This window comes from Theropithecus gelada, chromosome 12 (assembly GCF_003255815.1).
Source record: "Theropithecus gelada isolate Dixy chromosome 12, Tgel_1.0, whole genome shotgun sequence".
Taxonomy (NCBI): domain Eukaryota; kingdom Metazoa; phylum Chordata; class Mammalia; order Primates; family Cercopithecidae; genus Theropithecus; species Theropithecus gelada.
This window is the reverse complement of record NC_037680.1, coordinates 114,799,913-114,822,622: the sequence shown is the minus strand read 5'-3', so window position 1 is coordinate 114,822,622 and position 22,710 is coordinate 114,799,913. Positions and strand designations below refer to the sequence as shown.

General features: G+C 52.9%; 1 protein-coding gene across 2 annotated transcripts in view; it reads left to right on the top strand.

The window, feature by feature from the left end:
- Positions 1-2,298: 2,298 nt before the first annotated feature.
- PER2 (period circadian regulator 2) overlaps positions 2,299-22,710 on the top strand; it is a 48,149-nt gene continuing 27,737 nt past the window's right edge. The window contains exons 1-6 of one of the 2 annotated variants that reach the window (XM_025404625.1): positions 2,299-2,502; positions 14,815-15,063; positions 15,577-15,639; positions 16,679-16,833; positions 20,011-20,132; positions 21,658-21,859. In XM_025404625.1, the coding sequence (XP_025260410.1) occupies positions 2,444-2,502; positions 14,815-15,063; positions 15,577-15,639; positions 16,679-16,833; positions 20,011-20,132; positions 21,658-21,859 (850 nt within the window). In that variant the 5' untranslated portion in view covers positions 2,299-2,443. Of the gene's footprint in view, positions 2,503-3,792; positions 4,033-14,814; positions 15,064-15,576; positions 15,640-16,678; positions 16,834-20,010; positions 20,133-21,657; positions 21,860-22,710 lie in introns of those variants that run through there. The other variant, XM_025404626.1, reaches the window with a different exon arrangement.

Here is a 22,710-nt window from a genome sequence, read left to right as displayed (position 1 = left end):
TCTCCAGGGCAAGGTGAAGAAAGATGGGGACTACACATCCATCGTGGATGGCTCAATCTTGTGACTTCCTTGGGGAAGACATATGAGCACACCACACCCACATGTCTCCACCAAACAAAGTACAGCCTCCCTGGATCTATATTTAGTTTAAAAATCAAAAAGCCTTCTCAGTAGGTAGCTAGCATAATAAGGACGCCTTCTTCTTTTTTTTAAAAGACAGGGTCTCACTCTTGCTCTGTTGCCCAGGCTGGAGTGCAGTGACGCAATCACAGTTCACTGCAACCTCAAACTCCTGGGCTCAAGGGATCCTCCTGCCTCAGCCTCCCAAGTGGCTGGGACCACAGGAGCATGCCATCATGCCTGGCTTTCTTATTTTTTGTAGAGACAGGGTCTCACTATGTTGCCCAGGCTGTTCTCAAACTCCTGGGTTCAAGAAATCCTCCCACCTTGGCCTCCCAAAGAGCTGGAAGATACTTCTTTATACTGGTCCACAAACCACCTCATGTCCAGGGACAGGCACCTGCTCTCGGGTCACTAGAGGCAAGTAGTCCTTGTCTCACCCTGAGACCCTAGACACAGGTGCCCACGCCCTTGAGGTCACCTCTGTGAGCCGGGTCTCCCTGCCAGGAGCTGCCACCATGCTAAGCTGGGGTCAGCTGTAGGTCAGCACTGGGTTCAAGGGAGGCTGGAGAGTAAGGGTTGGGCATTACCATCTCCAATGTCCCTAAACCCAAGAAAGGGGATCCAGCACTAGAGGGCCAGAAAGCTTGACAGTGTCCCCTCCATCTCTTTAGAGAGGACTTTGGGGGCCACCACCTCCTCCATTTACAGAGGGAATTCTCTTCCTAGCCGCCTGTTCTTTGCCCCTGCAGCTAGCCAACCCACAAACCATGCCACCCACAGTGAGAGGAAGCAGTGACCAGCACAGTGCCTGGTACACAGTAGTTGCTCAGTAAACAATTGGCTGGGTGCTTGAGCGAATGAGAGGGCCAGTGAGTGGACTGGCAAGGGCATGGAGGACTGGGTGCAGAGAAGCCCTACAGGCAGGCCCAGACATAGATGGGCAGGGCCAACTTGGGCCAGGCTTACTGGTGGAAACAGGCTGGTGGGAGTGGGTGGGGCAGGAGCCAAGCAGCCTTTAGCTGGGAGGCCAGCTCCTCCCACTGGCAGCATTCCCAAGGTAGCTGGGGACCCTGGCTTACCACCTCACCTCCACCCCCAAATAAAGGACTAGTTTTCTCCTAGCCAGCCTGCCTCCCACAGTGCCAACAGCAATTCTCCTATACAAGAGTTCTGAGCTCTGTGCTGGAGGTGACAGCTGGCCAGTGTGGGCTGGCTAGGAAAGGGTTCATCCCCCTTCCTTCTCCAATCTGACTGCCCAAATTTGCGCTCGCACTCTGTCGCTCTCTCCCTCTCTCTCTCTCTCTCTCCCCCTCTCTGTCACCATCTTGGTTCAGCAAGAATGGTATCCATGCGCTTGGCCTGATTGTAGGAGCTCATCCCCTGAGCGCTGTCCTCTGTTGGAGCTGGGATGGAGGCATCTGTCCATCGCTGTCCTATTCCCTCAGGACCTACACCACATCTTAGACAAAATTGCCTCTGAAACTGCCTCCTCCCCCCTTCTGCATCACAAACTCCTTACAAGCAGGGATACAGTGAGACATATTTTTGCATGCCCCTCAATTCTCAGGTGTCAACGAGTATTTGTGGAGTGTTCAAAAATTTCCAATAATAGGAAAGAAGAAACTGGCTGTGAATAACTGAAAATAGATGAGATTCTGAAGAGTCCTAGAGCCCAAAGCACTTGATAATTTCTAAAAGAATAGATTTCAGTGTCTTTCTACCAGATTTATTCGTGGAAATAAAAAAAGGCTACATTTAGGGAGGAAATGTGACATCAGGTAGCAGGCTGAATATGGAGCAAGACCCAGCAAAAGCCTGAAGAAGAATCTCAGTAAGGTGTGGATGAGCTGTTTACTCTTGTTTCCAGAACAATGGAGCTCCCCATTGACGTCAATGGGAGGGAAGAAACAAAAGAGCCTTTGGGTGTGTGCAGGGCGCAACCGGGCCTGGATTTGCTTGACATTTCTGTGTGTCTGTGTTAGGGAGAGGGGGCGGGGAGTGTGTTGAGATGTCAATGTAAGAGGAACAGGAGGAGGGGCCACCTGACAGTGTGTGAACAGCCTGCAGGCCTCCCTGGGCTTCTGTGGGAAGGGCTGCCCTGATGAACTTGGTATTTGCCCTGGTTTGCATCTGAGAAGTTGCACACACACCTCGTCAAGTAGAAGGGAAAGAGTTATCACACTCAGGAATTCCTGATGTGGGTTAATAACTTTTCCTTCTGTCCCATCCCTGGTCCCCAGGCGAGTCCAGGTAAAGAAGAACAAGAAGAGTAAAGAGAGATGCTGCGGGTTCCAGCTTCCTGGACAATCTCGCCTTCCCCATGAGAGCCTGCACTTTCAGAGTCTGCTGCATGGGAGCCTGCAAGCTCCTGCCTGTCCTGTAAGTCTCAGGCTTCTACCCAGACCAGGGGAAATTGTACTCTCTCTCCGGACACTTTAAATGGAAGTTTAGAGGCTCATCATGCCCCAAACAATGCTTACTGAAACAGCAAACCCTCAGACAAGGTGATGCACGCTGCCGCACTGGCTCCCAGGACAACCTCCCACCACGGGCTTCTCCGTCTCTACCGCTTGCACCTTCGTAAGGTGTCCCTTTCTCAGGGCCCATCCTACCCGCCCTGGAAGTGCTGCCTTTCTCACGGAGCCTGTGGGGATAGCTCTGGTTAATTTATAGCCCACATCGCCCAATTTAGCATTTGATTAAGTTTCCTTTTTATGAGACAGTCCTTTCTCCCTAGTGATGCGCTTGGGGGCAGAGACAACATCATTTCTTTCTTTTGTACCTCCCCAGAGTAACAGTGACTCTATTTCCTGAACCAAAAATTGTAACACGTGGTAACTGACGGGACAAGTGTGGACCACAGGCACCTCTGAGGCCCGGGTGGGCGTGCCCCAGCAGCTGCTGCAGGGCGATGCAGCCACCTTCTCCTAGGCTGCTCTGGGGCCCGGCGATGAATGAGTGAATGAGTAAATGAATGAATGTGTGAATGAAGCATGCCGCGCAGACTTTCCCGCGGCCCTGGCCGCTGGGGGCGCGCCTCTGGCCGGTGGCCGGAGGTGGAGGTTTCCCTGGTCCGGCTTCGGGGCGCCGGGTCGGCCAGGCCGGCCAGGCCGGCCGGAGGTGCACAGGAGCCCCGCGCCCAGCTCCCCCGCCTGCAATGGTACGCGCCACTCCGCGCTCCCGGAGCTGGCGGACTCGAGGGCGTCGTGAATGGAAGGCGCCGACGCCGGAAGTGGATGAGACCACTAGGGAGGACGACGGGGGGCACGAACGCGCCGCGTCTCCATTGAAGAACCGACGAGGTGAACATGGAGTTCCATGTGCGTCTTATGTAAAAAGAGCGACGGGCACCGCCACCAATGGGCGCGCGGCGCTAGTGGGCCCCGCCCCTCGTGTATGCAGATGAGACGGTGTCGCGGCCAATGGCGGACGCCGGGGGCGGGCGCGGCGCGCGCGGTCACGTTTTCCACTATGTGACAGCGGCGACTCGGCCGCGGCGGAGGCGGCGGCGCTGAGGGGCTACGTGCAGCTGTGGGCGGTGGTGGCGGCGGCGGCAGCGGGCGCGGGGCCGGGCGGACAGAGCCACGAGTCGGCGGAGGGACCGGCGGACGGGCCGACGCGAACGCGGCCGGGCGGTAAGTGGCGCGGCGCGGCCCCGCTGCGGCTTACGTAACCGCCGCCCGCGCGTTGGCCTCGGGCAGGTCGGGGTCCCGGCGCCGCCGGGAGTTCCCTGGGCCGCTGGACTCCTCTGCTTGAAACGGCGCCGGCGTGGGGGCGTGTGCCGTTGGCCCTGTCTCAGGTGGAGGGTGGCCGAGCTGCGCGCAGGGTGCGCTCGTTTGAATTGCGCTGACACCGCGGGTTGGGGACTCGAACCCCCGTTTCGCAGCTCAGGAGCCTGAGGTCCGAAAGGTGAGGCGGCAGCGTGTGTAGGGCACCGAGTTGCTGAGTGACTGCGCGTGGGCTGCGGTTCCGTGGGCGATTCTCTTTTGGGAACCCTCCCTCCCCTCCCGTGGGGAAGGCCAAGGAAATCAGGGGTCAGCGCAGCCGGCCCTGGGATCTGGAGGCCCCTCGGGGAGCTGACTGCCTCCTCTGAGGCCACAGGGCCAAGTCCTGGGCTGGGGAAGGGCCGTGGAAGGGCGCTGATCTAGGAGCTTTTCCTGGACACCCACGGGTCTCCTGGAATGGGTGATCAGAGGGACAAGGAAGTCCCTGTGCCAAGCCAGGCCTGGGAACCTGAGGGCAGGGAAACCGCCTGATGTTCGTTCGCCCCTTTGCCTCCCCTGGACCACCTTGTATTAATTCCCTCTCCCCGGACTGGATAGAAAGGAATGGGGGTGTCCACTCTTTGGTGCAGCAGTCGCACCTGCCTCCTGGGATGTACTTTGGCTGCTAAGTCCCAGACATAGACCAGGAGGTGGGAGGTGGCCTGCTTCCCCCTTCAGGAAGGCCAGGGTAAGGGATGACGAGTTGGTTGCCAGGGTTTCTGTAACCTACACAGAAGGAACCCGTTTGGAAAGCTGATTCATACAGAACAACAGAGCCAGAAGGCACCCTGAAAATCACCCAGAGTAACCCCTCAGCCTGACAGATGAGCAAACTGAGGCCCAGGCCCAGGCTGTCTGCAGGATCTTCCCATCGCCCTGGGGCAGGATGAGCTTCAGAGGTTCAGTGAAGGCCTCAACTTGGGTGCTGAATCCTGGGTGGGCTGTAATTTGGGAGGAGGGGCCTTAAGTCCGGGAAGTGTGTTAAGAACCCCACACCACGGCCAGAGCCCCCCTGGACCCCTCTCACTTTTATATGGCATAGCAGGATCACTAGACTTCTTGGCTTCCAAGGGGAGATGCCAACTTCTACCCCAACCTGGGGCTTCTGGTCCCAGACTGGGTGTGCCTGAGAAGAAAATAGGACTCTACCTGAAGGCTTTATTTGGAAATTGAGTTTTAAAATACAAGGTGAATTGAGTTTTGTGTGCTATATGACTATAATGAAGAAAGGGACTCCGTTGTTTTTTTTAAGTGGAAGCTGTGTGGTGTGCCAGCGCGGGGATGGTACCGTGGGTGTTTGCAGTTATCTGTCACTGTCGCCTTGGTGTGATTCATTGGTATAGAACTAACGCAGCCCTGGCTTTCTGTGGAGACTGGAGTGCCAGGTGGGAAGGGGGAGCCCTGCGTCAGCCAGCTGGCTGCTGCTGGGAGCCTTGGCTCCCAGTCTGGGCCTCAGTTTCATTTGTTCGGAGGGACTCAGATTGGGCAGTCTCAGAGGTCTAATTTAATTCCCAGGTTTTTGGTTTTCTGTTACCCTACAGTTGATTTTTCCCAGGTTTCTCGCAGGAGACGGAGGCTTCTGATATGCTCTTGCCTTTGGGCCAGGTAATGTTCCCCTGTGAGCCACATCTGCAGTGCTTACAAGGAAAAAGGAAAGGTTCCTCTCCTGTGCACTATTTCTCATACACACTGAACTTTCTCAAAAATACTGGTCGTCACACTGCTGTTTTTAAGCCATGATGTAACTTCACCAGGACTCAGCAAACCACGGCTCTGTCAGGTCATTGAACAGCTGGCAGGGCCACTTGGCGTTTAGTCAGAAGAAAGACAGGCTCTGGGTGTGCTTTTACCTTTTGAAAACTACTCTGGCAGAGTGAGCCAGAAACACACAATTCCATAAGCTTGGCAGAGACTGTCCCCACACTTCTGGAAAGCTGACCAACCTTCAGAACCAAGGGAGAATCAGACAGTCTAGAGGGGGCCTCTGATGGGCCCCTCCCCAAGCCCGGGCACTCTCCCCTGGGGACCAGGCCCTCCTTTCAACTCATTATGCTTATCGTGTACACATTTGTAACAAGTTTGTTACCATATTTCCAAGTCTAGAGCAAATTAGAAGCAGTAAATGAACAGCAGTGACGGGTGACAGGAGTCAAGGCCACTTGGTTTTCAGAGGCTGGTAGTTCCCAAGACAGAGTGGGCTGCTGTGCTGATCCCTCACCGGCCTCGAAGGGTTCCTCGTGCTCTTCCTGGGGTGACATAGAGGAATCAGAATCTGCTCTTTAAGAAACCAGGTGCAGGAGGAGCAGATGCCTCAGCTTCCCGCAATTCAGAGTAGCTCAGCCCCTGACCACGGGAGCTAGGAGGCTGACACTTTTGCCTTTCTTATTGCTGTAAAGTCTTGTAGTTCTAAAAATGTAAGGATTTAAAAGTCTGAATTGAGAGCATTAAAGGTGTCCTGGTGAGGCCAAGACAATGCCTCCCTGGTGCACCTCCTTCCCTCCATATTTGGACGGCTGCGGTCACATTTTCCTCAGTTACCCAACCGTTGCCATGGAGAGCGCGGCTGTTTATTTAGCAGGACAAACATTTTCTCAGGATTACAGCAGGCTGGCCTCAGGGAGTTGGCTCCTACCAGGAAGTAGAAAACATGTTATAATATTTGGGGTTGTAAAATCCTGCAGCACTTGCAGAGACAGTACATGCTGTATGATCCTTATTATGTAAAGTTCAAAAGCAGGCAGAATTCACTAGGCTGCGAGAAGCCAAGCTAGTGGGTCCCCGTGGGGTAGACGGTGGCTGGGAGGGCCACAAGGAGCCTCTGGGGGGCTGGCAGTGTCCTGCGTCTGGTGACATGTGACATGGGTATGTTGTTTGTGGATATACATCAAGCTGTGACCTCATGAGGTGGGACTCCTCTGGTAACTGAACACTGATTTCTGATTTCCACAAAAAAATGCTTTTCCGCTTTAGGGTGTGAGGGTATGGAGTACAGTGAGACTTCACCAGTCCTGGCAGTGGCAGTGGAAGCTGGAACTGGGTCCCAGGCTGTGCTTTCATTCCTAATTTTTAAACACTATTATGGAAAGTATGAATATCTATGAAAGTAGGGAGGATAGGGTAATGAACCCCTGTGACCCCACCAGCCAGTAGTTTCTGCTCCTGGCCCCTCTCCTTCCCCACCCCCACCGGCTGCTTTTCTTCCTGATCCCAGGCTCTCCATTCTTGTTGTGGACTGTACTTTCTGAATGGTGCTCTGTCAGGTTGAGGCAACCCAGCTACCACAAATATGGCCAAGTGACCTGGTCAGGGGTCCGAGCTTAACCTGTTTCCTTGAGTCTGACTGTTCTTGTGGGCAGAGCCAGTGCGCAGACACGTGAAGGGGGCCTCAAGGGCAGGTTCACGCCCAGAGGCTCATGTTGGCTTCTGGCAGCCCCTTTTCCACCAGGCTGTCATTTTCCGTCCTGGGCTTTGGCACCCAGAGCAAATAAGTGCTTGCCCGCCCTTCCTCCCCCTATCTGCCACAAGGTAGAAGCAGGTTTCCTAGGAGCTCACCAGGGACAGCTGGTCCAGCCAGCTCTGGGTACACATCTGTGGAAGGCAGGAGGCAAAGTCCACTTTGACAGGGGTGTTGGTTTTGCCACCTTCTCAAAATGAGGCTGGTCTATTAGAGCCGCCAGGGCTGAGAGACGCATTTTCTGGAATGACGAAGTTTGATGATTTGGCTTTCACATTTCTGCCAAGCTTACTCTGTCCTCTTTGCAAAAATACTTATTTTCCACTTAAGGTAATGTCGGGGCACTAGTGGGTCGTATTCAGACAGGCTCACAGGGGCTGGACTTGGGTGAAAACCAGGAGCTAAGTGCAAAATAGTGAAAACCAGGAGAGCTACGTGCAAAGCGCCCAGGGCCCAGACAGCACGGTGGCTTCAGATACCTGATGCTCTTCCAAGGACTGCCTGGGCTGGGGGTGGCACTGAGTTCTTAGTCCTTTAAATACAAGAATACAAGCCAGAGACAGCTACTGTGACAGTTCACTCTCTGTCTTTTAAAATTACTTTTGTTACCCTTCTGTTTTTCTTTTCTTTTCTTTCTTTTTTCTTTTTTTTTTTTGAGATGGAGTCTTGCTGTGTCGTCCAGGCTGGAGTGCAGTGGTGCAATCTTGGCTTACTGCAGCCTCCATCTCCCAGGTTCAAGCAGTTCTCCTGTCGCAGCCTCCCAAGTAGCTGGGACTACAGGCGCACACCATGACGCCCGGCTAATTTTTGTATTTTTAGTAGAGATGGGGTTTCACCATTTTGGTCTGGCTGGTCATAAACTCCTTACCTCAGGTAATCCACTGCCTCAGCCTCCCAAAGTGCTGCGATTACAGGCATGAGCCACCGCGCCCAGCCCCCTGTCTGTTTTTCTGTAGTGATTAGCAGTGATAATACAAGCTAATATTACAGTCCAGATACCTTGCATGGATTGTGTCATTTAACCCTTCTAACAACCAGTAGGAGGCAGAAACTACTGTTGTCCCCATCTCACGAATGAGGACACAAAGCACAGAGAGGTTAAGGAACTTGTCCGAGATCACACACTTAGGAAGTGGTGAAACCCAGCTGAAACCCAGGCCATCCAGGACCTGTCCCCTTAGCCACTCTGCTGCTACCTCTGATCACCTTAATGACTCACTCAGAGCATAAAGGACCAGCTGCTTTTCTGGGGGAGGGCTGTGGGGATGAGATGGGTGGTGTCCAGGATGTTGGGGGGGTTCAGGAGTGACAGAATGCCCTTAGTACCCTGGACAGCCTCTTGGCAGCTCCACTTAACCATGGCAAGAGCGCCCTGAGAGGTCCCCTTGTTTCCACCTTGCCTCAACCCTGCAACTCCATTGAAGTGTAAGTCACATCTTGTTGCACAGAACTCTGCACGGTTTCCTATGGGAGTCCTGACTCTGCCCCCGCAGGGCACTCCGTGATCTGGCCTTGCTGCCGCCCTCCTACCCCTGCCCGCTCTGCTCCAGCCTCGTGCACCATCCTCAGACAGGTCAGGTGCTTGCCTGCTGTAGGGCCTTTGTGTGTGCTGTCCCCCTGCCTAGAATGTTCTTCCTTGTTCTTCCTCTGGTAGCCCACTCTCCACGCTCTCCAGCTCTGCCTTCAGGCTCTCTTGAGAACGGAGTCTGAGGTGAGCCCTTTACTGGGAATTGCAGTCCCAGGGTAGCAGTAGAAAAGGAAAAGGGAGGTGAGGAAGAAAAGTCTAGAAAGCACACACAAGATGACACCCTGCTGAGATGAGGCTCTGCCTTACAGACACACACAGCTGGCTGCTCACCCTGTTGGGACCTCTTCAGAAAGCCTGTCCCAAAAAAGGGAGGAAGGAAAGAAAGACAACTTCAGAACAGTCCGTTTGAGGGAGAGACGGAGGCGGCATTTTCTTTTTTTTTTTTTGAGACGGAGTCTCGCTCTGCCACCCAGGCTGGAGTGCAGTGGCCGGATCTCAGCTCACTGCAAGCTCCGCCTCCCGGGTTCACGCCATTCTCCTGCCTCAGCCTCCCGAGTAGTTGGGACTACAGGCGCCCGCCACCGCGCCCGGCTAGTTTTTTGTATTTTTTAGTGGAGACGGGGTTTCACCGTGTTAGCCAGGATGGTCTCGATCTCCTGACCTCGTGATCCGCCCGTCTCGGCCTCCCAAAGTGCTGGGATTACAGGCTTGAGCCACCGCGCCCGGCCGGAGGCGGCATTTTCTGCCAGCGCCACCTTGCCTCCTGCCCAGCACGTGAGCTCTCCCTCCTGTCCAGCTGCCTCATCAGACCCTTTGGCGGCAGCCGGGACAGTGAGGGGCAGCAAGGACCCCCACAGTGGAGTGGCACGTTGTCTGAGTCCACACAGGGCAGGCAGAGACAGAGACACCCAGTCCCAGCCTCAGGTGTGAAGCCAGAAGGAGCTGCTGGAGCACGCGACTGCCAGCCTGAGAGAGCGAAGCCCAGGGACTCTGAGTCAGTTCACACATGAGGGCTCAAGTGCAAGGTCCTTGCCAAATGCCACCTACACCTGGGGCCACCCTCACTGAAATGTCACTCCCAGCCCCTCTATTCCCCCTTGCTAGTTGCCTGCTGTACTGTGTATTCTACTTTCTTATTTATTGTCTGTTTCCCCCTAATGTAAGCTCCCTGAGGGCAGGAAAGATGTCTGCTCTGTTGTCTGCCCCAGTGCCAGGCCTCAGTGCTAAGCGAGTAAGGGCAAGTCAGTGGGAAACTGCTGGCACCAGGCGGGCCCTGCCTGAGTGCCATCTGTCCTTTTTATTGTTGTCATTATTTATTGTTCTTGGACTTGTTCATCTATGTCTGAGACTCTCCCCACATCAGTGTTTCTGGCCTCCGTCCTTTTAGTGGGTGTATAGTATTCGGAGCATGGATGTCCCAGGTTTGTGTCTTCAACAGTACGTGCCAGGGCCTGGGGATCCAGTAGTGACCAACTCAAACCCCTACCCGCATGGAGCTTAGGTCCCAGAGGGGAGGCAGGCAGTAAACAGCCCGCCCCTCAGTGCTGGCAAGGAAAGCCCACAGAGCAGGAGTGCAGGGCACAGAGAAGGAGCTGGTGGGGAGGCAGTGCTGTTCATGCAGGCTGCCCAGGGCATCTACAGGAAGAGGGCTGTGGGCACGAGGGAGCAGCAAGTGCAGAGTCCCTGTGGTCAGAGCACACAGGGCTGGGGCTAAGGGGTGGGCAGTTAACAGGACATGCCCAGGAGATTGCAGGAGCTGGACTTGCAGAGCCTCTGGCCCTCATGCCCACTAGAGCTGTGCTCTGAGCAAGGGTCTGAGCACAGGTCAGGTGTAAGCTAAGCCCCTTCACCAGGATCGCTCTAGATGCTGTGTTGACCATAGCAGGGCCAGGTGGAGGCACGGGACCAGTTTGGAATTTGAGGCTGGCTGCTGGCCAGGATGATCGTGGACAGGATGCGTAGCCTCCTTGTTGATGGTTCTTTCCAGATTCTTATATTCCATGCTCACACATCTCTGTGCACATAAATAAGCCCTTATCTGCAATGGATTCCTGGAGGTGGGAAGAGTATGCAGATTATAAACGTTGCTGTGAACTCAAATTTTTCTCCAGAAATACCCTATTACTATACCACCATACTCAAGAGCCACTCCTCCACCTGACCAACGCTAGGGTGAGCAGTCCTGTTAATTTTTGGCAACCTGATAGGCATGATAACCTCATCCTTTGCATTTTCCTGATGCTAATGAGGTTGAGCCTGTCTCTACAAATTCACAAATCTTTGGTGTTTCTCTTTGTGGGAATGGCCTAGGCAGTCTTCGTGCTTAGTCTCTCTCTTCCCAAAAGGTATTACTATTCATCTTTCATTGAATTTGCTAGAACTGCCATAAAATGTAAACAAACAAAGACAGGAGTAATAGACTTGCTTATTTTGTTCCTGACTTTAAGTGGAATGACGCTGGCATTTTGGGTTTTATATGACTCAGGATATTGATAAAACCAGCTATATAACCCACAATCAAGTATCCTGTAATTGAGATTTCCTCCCTTTGACCATAAGCTTTTCCTCTCAGAGCTATTAATATATATAGACAACTGGGCACGGTGGCTCACGCCTATAATCCCAGCACTTTGGGAGGCCGAGGTGGGCAGATCATGAAATCAAGAGAGCGAGACCATCCTGGCCAGCATGGTGAAACCCCATCTCTACTAAAAATACAAAAATTAGCTGGGTGTGGTGGTGTGCGCCTGTAGTCCCAGCTACTCAGGAGGCTGAGGCAGGAGAATCGCTTGAACCCAGAGGTGGAGGTTGCCGTGAGCCAAGATTGCACCACTGCACTCCAGCCTGTTGACAGAGCGAGACTCTCTCTCAAAAAAAAAAAAGTAGACATTGTCTTCTGGAAATTTAATATTGCTGAAGAGATATCCAAGACTAGTATGATTTTTTTCATCTTTTATGGGTAACTTGTTTGTTCTCTTTGAATGTTGATAGGATTTTCTTTATCCTTGGAGATACTGTTTGTCATCTAGATGCAGTCAGGCGTTGGACTCCTGTCCTTTGATTGGCAGATTCAGCTCTGTCTTTGGCTCAGGATGGTTCTCTATGTGTCTCGCTCATTATGGTTTCTGGTTTATTGTTCTCGTCTCTTTCAGAAAGAGCTGTAATCCACAGGTAAAACCCAGCCCTCCTCCGTCTCTCTTCCCTTCTCCTTTCCCTTTGCATTTTAAAAGTTTCTCATGTGTCTCCTCCCTATCACTGAAGCCATTTTCTTTTTATTGACTCTGAACTTTGTCCTTCCTAGTTTTCCATTCTAATGTGGCATTTTCATGTCAGACTGTGTGGCCTTATCGCATCCCTCATTACTTGTTTCATTGAGTCCATCACTTCTTGTATTTTTAGGATGAAAAGTAGATGCTGTCCTAATTTGCTGCTTCCTCTGTGGCATGAGGGTTGTGTTCAGTTGTCTTTGCTGTGTGTCTTTTCCACAGCCCCGTACTGGCTTTCTTCTGTTTATTAGTTTTTGAACAAGGCAAGGTCTAGTCAGCCCTGCTGTTCTCCAGACACTGATGTGGGTGGACTCTTCGTGAGCCCTGCCTCTCACCAGGCTGTCCCGGAGTGGCTCACCTGTGAACGGACTTGACCTGGGGAAGGGGGTGCTGAAGGCTCTCGTTGGAGCTTAGCCATTCAGTTCCTAGGGCCAGCTGTTGGAATCCGGCTCCCTGTGTGTGCGGCCCTCAGTATTGCTGGATGGTTTCGAGCCCTTTCTCAGAGTCGCCCTGTAGGGGAGGGCACCTGGGGGTGTTCAGTGGGTGAAGCGTGTCCAGGAGAACCTCTCCTTCCCACAGGATTTCTGTTCCGGTGTCCGTTCTTCTCCCACAGCTTCCCCACGAAGCATCTTCCTGGTAGTAGAGCTCTTGACAGTCCAGCCTTGACCGTGGTTCAGGCCGTCTTCTTCCATGGCGGGGGATAGCAGGGATCTCAGCACTAGCCACTTCCTCAGGGGGATTTGGACTCCAGTGCACTCTTCATGCTCCTTCCATCTGAGCGACAAGCAGCAGGACGGATCTTCACTTTGTGGCGAATGATTGGGACTTCTAGGGCTGCTGAAAATAATCCCTCCCCCCAACCAATTGTATGATCCTTGGTCATTTCACGTGGGTTCTGGTGGGAAGGAGGTGGAAAGGGAGGCTCTCCCAGAGCTAGATGGGAATTGGAGCATAAGATGTTTCACAAGATTTGGGGTCTGGAATCTAGAAACCCTTCTCTCCCCTTGTTCCGCCTGCCCTGGGAAGGGCCAGACGGATGCCATGCAGAAGTGGCAGTGCCACACTGGACCAGAGTTGGGGCCGAGCACAGTGCAGTGGCAGGAAGCAGGAGGTCCCCGCGTAGCCAAGCCTGGTTGTAGGGTGGGGGTCCCATCTTCAGATGCCGGCAGGCCTGGAATCCAGGGCCGTCATCTGCTACTGTGTGGTCTGGGGTGAGCTACCCACCCCTGTTGGCACCTCTGTAGAACAGTCCCCTGCACACCATGTAGACAGTGATCCAGAGTTGCTGGGAAGGCTGTGTGTTGGGTGCTTAGCATCATGTCTGTAGTCAGCAGCATCACCCCAGAGCCTCACAGCTGTGTTCGTTAAGCATGACCACTTGTGTCAAACAGGGCCTTCATCTGGCTCTCTCCAGTGCCCTGCTTGAGTGGGTGCCTGTTTTCTGCTGGGACCCTGCTGAAAACGCTGTGCTGGGGATGGGGGGACATCACTAGGTGAAGAAGGGAGGACCCAGGATGGTATTTTGGCCTCCTACCTGCTAATCAGTCCCACCCCTCCCTACTGCCTGTCTCTGTTTACCCCCTCAGTTCGTGTCCAGGATGATCACTGGTCTGTCTTTTTTCAGCCATTCCACCCACCTACCCCAAAGTGCTGAGGTAAAGCTTCTGTCCAGCACAGCAGTGCGGGCCTGTCCAAATGCGAGCTGAGTTCCGTGGGCCTGGCACTCAGAGTGCCTCAGCAGCTCCCAACCATTCCTAGTAAATGTGAACTCACATTGTCCTGGTCCCTCCCCATGCCACTTGTACATGCCTGCGGTGCCTGGGACTCCCGAGCTGCTGGGAGGGTTCCACACCTGCCAGGCCCCTCTGCCCTCTTTAGCCAGCAAGCCCTGTCTGTCTCCATGTCTCCTGCTAGCCTTGGCTCCTCCTCCTGTAACTGTGCCGTGTGTAATGGCCAAGATTTCTGAACCCGGCTCCCCTACCCCACCATCATCTGGGGAAGTTTATAAAAGGCAGATCACCCATTCAGAGGGACTGTGTGCTTCTCCCAGCACTCCACAGGCTGGGCGGTGACTGTCAGTGCTCTTGTTTTTTCCCAGCACTCCACAGGCCGGGCGGTGGCTGTCAGTGCTCTTGTCTGCCTTCTGATGAGGCCTCCAGCAGCTCTGTGTCGGGGGCTGAGGCTGCCTCATTCAACCCTCTTCCTAATCCATGGCAGATAGGAGCTCTGTCAATAAGAACAAATAAGTGATGTGATGAATTAATATGTGTGTGATTGATTGCAATGAAAGGGCAGTTTTGGCTGGGTGCAGCTAGCCACAGCTGGCCTGTAATCTCAACATTTTGGGAGGCTGAGGCGGGCAGACCGCTTGACTTCAGGAGTTCGAGACCAGTCTGGGCAACATGGCAAAACCCTGTCTCTACCAAAAATACAAAAAATTAGCCAGGCATGGTGGTGAGTGCCTGTGGTTCCAACTACCCTGGAGGCTGAGGTGGGAGGATCGCTTGAGCCCAGGCACTGCATTCCCTATGCAAAGGAGTCAGACCTGTCTCCAAAAAAGAAAGAAAGAAAGAGAGAGAGAGAGAGAGACAGGGAGAAGAAAGAAAGAGACTGCAGTTTCATTAGTAACAGAAAGAGTCAAACGGGTGCTCTGCCTGACAGCATCCCTCTGTTTGCCAGCTTCATTCCAGAGCCCAACATGAATGGATACGCGGAATTTCCCCCCAGCCCCAGTAACCCCACCAAGGAGCCCATGGAGCCCCAGCCCAGCCAGGTCCCACTTCAGGAAGATGTGGACATGAGCAGTGGCTCAAGTGGACATGAGACCAATGAAAACTGCTCCACGGGGCGGGACTCGCAGGGCAGTGACTGTGACGACAGCGGGAAGGAGCTGGGGATGCTGGTGGAGCCACCGGACGCCCACCAGAGGTGAGTTCAGCCTCTGGCCAGATGGAGGCTGGGCAGGTTGTTTCCTCAGTGGCTTATTTCTGCTGTGATTTGATTGCTTTTGCAATCTTTAAATCATGATTATCAAGTTTTTCAACATTTTTGAAAATGATTAAAATGTGCCAGTGTCTGTCCTTCCTTATAATGAGGCCCTGTTGATTTTGTAGATCCAGTTGCCAACAGACAGGTACTGGGTAGCGTAAGGAGATCTTGGGAGGTAGCAGTGGTGGGTAACCCAGCCAGCGGCTGCTTATACAACACTGGGCGGTTTATAGAAAAGGAACTGGTCCCTGTTGTCATGTGTTTCTGTGTCCTGGTACTTAGTTTTTCTCATGTCTGAAAGTTTTATGTTCCAGCTTTATCTTAACCTTGTATTTTTTAAAAGTTGTCTTACCATGGTGTTATCTAACCTGTTATCACTGGTAGGGTGGCAGGGGAAGATGTGTCTGGAGCATACAGTTGTCTAAATTTTGCTTTTATTTCTTGTTTTCATAGTCCAGATGCCTTTAGCCTGATGATTACAAAATCTGAACACAACCCATCTACAAGTGGCTGCAGGTAAGGCCAATTAGAACTTCGTACACAGAGTTTTTAGAGAAATTGAAAGACTTCTTATTGGAGGTTAGTTTTTTGGGAATGACGTGGCTTTTTTTAAGCTCTGCTAAAACCCGTCTGTGTGGCTGTGTGAGTATGAACCCAGCCTTACCCTGGCCTTTCAGACAGTGACTGTGTCCCCTCGCCATCCAGAGCCCCCAGGATGTCACTCCAGTACCTTTAGCTTCTCCCAGCTCTACTCGAAACCGACTTTGCCTGAGTCTTGGGCATTTTCATCTAGAACATTCTTCACCCTTCTTAGGTGTTTGTAACAAACTTACCCTATGTCAATTTTCCTGTCACCTCTAGAGCAGAACCCGGCTCCTAGTCCAGGACCTGTGGGCACTTTGCATTGCCTGAGAAACCTTGATTTCCATCATTCCTTCTGCACCCTCTGTTCCGAACAGGCCCATCTTCATCAGCCCTGCTGTCCTGTCTCTCTAACATCTCTGTATCCTCAATTAATGTTTGAAGACCCTTCTCCACAATCCCCTTTTCTCTGTTCATGGCTCACTTTTATGTCCCAGGAAGTCACTGTGCTGTCCTCTGTAATCCCATCACTCAGTCCTTCTTTACCTGGGGCAGGGAAGGAGGGCACAACTCAGGGCACAGTCCACTGCACCAGACTGTGGGTCGGCCAGTATCCTTTCCTGAGCAAAGCCTAGCTCTAACCCGTGGCGGAAAAGAACACAGCTGGAGGGACTTCTCCAGCATTCAGTTGGGTTAGAGCGGTGATTCTTGACCAGGTACAATTTGTCTCCCAGCAAGAACCGTCTGGCATTGTCTGTCGATAGCGCTGATTGTCATACTTGGCTGTGGTCTTCCTGGTCTATTGTGGGTGAGGCCAGGGATACTGCTAAATGTCCTGCAGAGCCCCACAAAGGACCATCCAGATCAAAACATCTTTAGAGCCGAGGCTGAGAAAATGGACAAGAGGCACGTTTCTTCAGGAAAGGACACCTAGGAAGCTAACATTTGGCTGCCTCTTTCTTGAATCCTGCAGTAGCGACCAGTCTTCGAAAGTGGACACACACAAAGAACTGATAAAAACACTAAAGGAGCTGAAGGTTCACCTCCCTGCAGACAAGAAGGCCAAGGGCAAGGCTAGCACGCTGGCCACCCTGAAGTACGCCCTCAGGAGTGTGAAGCAGGTGAAAGGTACGTCGACCTCGCACATCTGCTCCAAACCTATAGAAATATGTTTTAAATCCCCCCAAATTATAGCTCAGATTTTGTTGACTTTCTAAAACTCGAGGCTTATCACAGCTCACTGTAGCCTCGACTTCCGGGCTTAAGCGATTGTCCTGCCACAGCCTCCTGAGTAGCTGGGACCATAGGCATGTACCACCACGCCCAGCTAATTTTTGCATTTTTTGTGGAGATGGGGTCTCACTATGTTGCCCAGGCTGGTCTCGAACTCCTGGACCCAAGCAGTCCTCCCACTCCAGCCTGCCAAAGTTCTGGGATTACAGGTGTGAGCCACTGTGCCTGGCCTGGTCTTTTTCTTTACAGTGGAAACAACCAGCTCTGGAACTTTGAAGAATTCCTCAGCTGTGTTGGTCTGTTGTGACGAGCAGGCAGAGACCATCAGTGTGAGCCAGGGTGGGGAAGGAAGGTGCCCCGCAGAGCATCTTCACACCTCCTGCCAGCTGATGTGTGAGCACCTCCCGATTCCGTGGAGCTGTGCCTTTTCATGTGTTGCACACATGCACTGAGGGGCTGGTGGATCTTTTACATTAAAAACGTGCATAAAAGAAAAATCTGAAAGGCTTAAGGTGAAGCAGTAGCTGTATTCTATTATCATCAGTCGTTTCAAAGCACAGCGTACAGTTAGGACAAAGTTCTTCACTAGTAATCATGGGTATAAACTCATATTTCAAGCAGTCTTCATATTTTTAAATATTTCAGTAATTTTTCATCAGCAGTGAGCAGGTCATCAGCACTCATCTCTGGGGTCCCTTGAGCCAGGTGTAGAAGGGTTGCTCTGCCATGTGCTAGCTTGGACTTGCATTTTTGGGTGTTGTCTTTGGGTGTCCTATAAGTTTCTCTGCAGGCTCCTCCCTAATCCCATTGTCCATTTGGTGAGGGTTGATACAGACAGAACAAGGTGCCTCGGCTGCTCATCATTGCTGGTCAGGTCTAAATATAAAATCTGGTGCCCCTGGGATGAGCACCCTGCCATGGAGGGCACCGCTCTGGGCCTGTGTGGCCATGGAGGCCCCGTTTTCCAGAAGGAGGAGCTGGAAGGGAAAGTTCATTCTGATCAGTTGGGGTGCTCTGTTCTCAAGTGATTATGTCCATTTAAGGTGTTTCCCTGTTGGCATCTGCAGTAACTTCAGAGCTCAGAAGCTCTGCCACATGGACATTTTCCAGACTTTCCAGCAGTTTATATCTTGATTTCAGAGCATACTCAGATATGTGCCTGTTTCTGAAATTACTGAAGGTGGCAAAACTGAAAGCAGATGAGACCCAGCTGTGGGTCCAAAGGTCTCCTCACCACATCGCAGGAAGCACATGCATGGCAGAATCCTGGGTCAGTCTCCTAACACAGCCCCAGGTTTCATGTATCCAGGGCCTGTTGAGCCCTGAGGGCAAGTGGCAGCCTCGAGCTGGCCCCTTTGCTCCCGCCTGGAGTGAGGGCCACTGTGGCCGTAAGCACCGACACCCAGAGACAGGCTTGTCACCCCAGAGCCCACTGGATAAGCCAGGATGGCGTGGGAACTCAGATGGAGTGGCCCCCTCCTCTTCAGATTCTATTTTGAAAACTTTCTTTCAAATGTTCTTGTGCCTGCTATTTTTTTAAGCAGTCAGTTCTGCCTGGATGGGGGTGTCTGATGGCATCACCCAGGGAGTCAGATGTGCAGGGGTTGCCATGTGGTCCTGTGTGGAAACGTGGATGTACCATAATGATTAAAGACCTTCTGGAGGCCAGGCACAGTGGCTCACGCCTGTAATCCCAGCACTTTGGGAGGCCAAGGCGGGCAGATCACAAGGTCAAGAGATCGAGACCATCCTGGCCAACATGGTGAAACCTCGTCTCTACTAAAAATATAAAAATTAGCTCGGCGTGGTGGCATGCACCTGTAGTCCCAGCTACTTGGGAGGCTGAGGCAGGAGAATTGCTTGAACCCCTGGGAGGTGGGGGTTGCAGTGAGGTGAGATCACGCCACTGCACTCCAGCCTGGCGACAGAGTGAGGCTCCATCTCAAAACAAAACAAATGGGGCCAGGCGCGGTGGCTCAAGCCTGTAATCCCAGCACTTTGGGAGGCCGAGGCGGGCGGATCACGAGGTCAGGAGATCGAGACCATCCTGGCTAACACGGTGAAACCCCGTCTCTACTAAAAAATACAAAAAACTGGCCGGGCGCGGTGGCTCAAGCCTGTAATCCCAGCACTTTGGGAGGCCGAGGCGGGCGGATCACGAGGTCAGGAGATCGAGACCATCCTGGCTAACATGGTGAAACCCCGTCTCTACTAAAAGTACAAAAAACTAGCCGGGCGTGGTGGCGGGCGCCTGTAGTCCCAGCTACTCGGAGGCTGAGGCAGGAGAATGGCCTGAACCTGGGAGGCGGAGCTTGCAGTGAGCCGAGATCGCGCCACTGCACTCCAGCCTGGGTGACACAGCGCGAGACTCNCATCCTGGCTAACACGGTGAAACCCCGTCTCTACTAAAAAATACAAAAAACTAGCCGGGCGAGGTGGCGGGCGCCTGTAGTCCCAGCTACTCGGGAGGCTGAGGCAGGAGAATGGCGTGAACCCGGGAGGTGGAGCTTGCAGTGAGCTGAAATCTGGCCACTGCACTCCAGCCTGGGCGACAGAGCGGAAAAACAAAAACAAAAACAAAAACAAGAATAATTAGCTGGTTGTAGTGGCGGGTTCCTGTAATCCCAGCTACTTGGGAGGCTGAGGCGAGAGAATTGCTTGAGCCTGGGAGGCGGAAGTTGTAATGAGCCTAGATTGCGCCATTGCACTCCAGCCTGGGTTACAAAAGCAAAAATCCATCTCAAAAAAAAAAAAAAAAAAAAAAAAGAAGCCCCTTCTGGAGAACGTGAGAGGCAGCTGGAACTCTGACCATGTAACCTTAAATAATGTAGTTGCCACATTTAAAAAATTTTATAATCAAAGGCCTTCTGATGCAGGGAAAAATATCCTGATTTCTGTTTGTGAGTTTGTTTTGCCTTCGCGTATCCGTGTGTTCTGTGTCCCAGGAAGACGGGATTTATATCCTACCTTTTCATTTGAGAAAATAGAGCCCCCAGTTCGTAAGAGCTAGTGACTATCTCCGGCCAAGTGCTGGGTTCTGCCCGCTGAGTGTGAGCACTGTCTATCCTGCAGCCAATGAAGAGTATTACCAGCTGCTGATGTCCAGCGAGGGTCACCCCTGTGGATCAGACGTGCCCTCCTACACTGTGGAGGAGATGGAGAGCGTTACCTCTGAGCACATTGTGAAGAATGCTGTAAGCCTCTTCCCGAAGTTTCTTTCTAAACGGTGGGAGTTCCTCCTCCAGGCGAGCTAGCTCAGAGCAGTGGCCAGTGGCTATAAGGCAGGAACGTTTGGGGTTTCAGCAGATAAGTTCCTACCTTTAAAAGGAAGAATGTGAAGTCAGTGATTCTGGAAGTGGCATTCGTGTTCTGGACTTCTGCCTTCTGTGAGACTGTCTTCTTCGTCCCTGCCCAACTTTGTCCTGTAGCTCATGGGTACAAGGACAAATCCACTGTGACTGAACTGGGGGGCTCTGGGTTTTCATGTCCTCAAGGTGAGGAGACAGACTTGGTGACAGTCAGTTCACTTGCCCAGGGCTTTGCGGTCATGAAGGGGAGCTGGGATTGGAGACTCCAAAAACCATGCATTTTTAAGCACACCCAAAGGTGGGCCCCTTGGAGGGCGCATGGGCCACATACACACACACCTGCTCTACCACCCTGAGTTCTCAGCCAGTGAGAACAGATGTAAGGGCCAGCGGGGACCCCACGTGTGCTGGGACCATTGTGAAGCTGGCCTCATAACAGGGCTCCCTAATCCTTCCCATCTTCCTCCAGCGTAACCCCCAGGCAGCCCCCAACCCTGAGCCCAGAGGGCCAGCCAGCAGCAGAGCGCCCATGGTGGGCTGCAGGGGCCCACCCAGATACCTCTGCTCCCCAGGAAGCCCCTAGAACCCTGGGAGAGAGCAAGGCTGGTAGAGATTGTTGGGGCAGGCCAAGTGAGCAGAGGGTCCCCCACCTCCCTGTCACCCAGCCTGGACACCAGGCGCCATGTCCAAGACAGTGGGGTGAGTGGCGCCTTCCAGTGGGTGGAGACAGCTGGAGTTTATTCCAGCAATAGAACCCTGATGTGTTGTTTCGAATATCATGTTGGACCTCCCAATATCTGTAACAGGTGTAAGAGTTAAAGAGGAAAGAAACATGAAATGCAGCTTGGCAGTCAAAGACAGGTTTCCTTTAGTGAAAACCTGAGAAGCGCTCCTGGCCGATTTTGATCAGGAGCGCTTTCTCTGCAGACTGAGAGTATATGTTGGTTTCAGGGTGAGGGGCTTATCGCAAGCCTGGAATGTCTGTGTGCTGGAGGAGTTTATGGCGGGGCTGGACCGTCTCTGGGAGGGGAGGTTATCTTGGGACAGGCATCTTTCCGGGCCCTAGAGTGGGGTTATCTCGGGGCTGGCGTGTCTCTGGTCGGGGAGGAGTTTGGGATGTTTCTGGTTGGAGATGTACTTGTGGTTTATGGTCATGTTGACCTTAGCCATTAGGCTGTTGCCCTTTGGATGTAGGTGAACTTTAGAATGAGGGGCTTGTCCAAGATGGCAATGCTCCTGCTCTGTCAACAGGCAAGATAGGATTTTTTGGTCAGGGCTAGGCAAGGGGCTCAGAGAGCCCCCCACCTCTGATGCTCCTGGTGGGCGGCTCCCTCCAGCCTGCCTGCCTGAGTCGGATGTGGCGGCCAACCCCGTCTGACCTTGTCACCAGAGCCCTACTCTTCCTTTTCAGGATATGTTTGCTGTGGCCGTGTCCCTGGTGTCTGGGAAGATCTTGTACATCTCTGACCAGGTTGCATCCATATTTCACTATAAAAGAGATGCCTTCAGCGACGCCAAGTTTGTGGAGTTCCTGGCGCCTCACGATGTGGGCGTGTTCCACAGCTTCACCTCCCCGTACAAGCTTCCCTTGTGGAGCGTGTGCAGCGGAGCAGGTGAGGTCATCGAGGTAGTGCCTTGTTTCCTCTGGGGTCTGGAAAGGGGCCAGGAGCTGGGCCCACCCCAGATGTGGTGCAGGTGCCCTACCTCACCTTTCAGAGCCCACCTGTGGGGGCCACCAGCTGCCTGCTCTGGCAAAGGTAAAGGATAAGCAGTTGTTCATCTCTTCAGAATAAATTGAGTTAAAATAGTCTTTTCATACATTTCAGAGAGAGAAACCGTTGAGAATTTTAGAAATGAAGTTGTTTTGAAAAGCTAGAATCTTGCTGCAGTTGCAGTCGTGGGAGGCCGGGTCGGGGGGCAGTGGGGAGCATGAGCAAGGCGCCCTGCTCCCTGCACTCAGGCATCCCCCTACCACCTTGGCAGCTACAACCAGTGAGTGGGTCATGTCCCAGAATGACTTCCTGAGGGTTCTTTGCCTTGACCAGGGCTGGCTTTGGGTATATAGACTGTGAGGTCCCTAGGCAGATGCCACTGGCCCCCGAGGCACTGCAGGCCAAGTGTGCTGCACTGTGGGTGGCAGCCTTCCTAGCTGCCAGGCCTGCCACTGTAGCTATCATCTACCCTGCCTCATTTCCAGGCTCCACTCCCCAGCCAGGCCCTCCCAGCCAGGTCTGGTCAAGTCCCTAGAGCCAGCTGGGGGCGTGCCTGCCTCTGGGCCTCTGCCAGTGCCTCCGACCCCCGCTCTCCTCAAGGCCTCCTGTGCCCCAGCTCCTCCCTGCCCAGCTAAGTCAAGGACCAGGTGAATTCTCAGGGGCCTTTCCAAGCTGCTGATTTTGTATCATTTTCTGTAACTAGTCATTGCTTCTGCTTTCCTAATTTTTTTTTTTTTTTTTTTTTTTTTTTT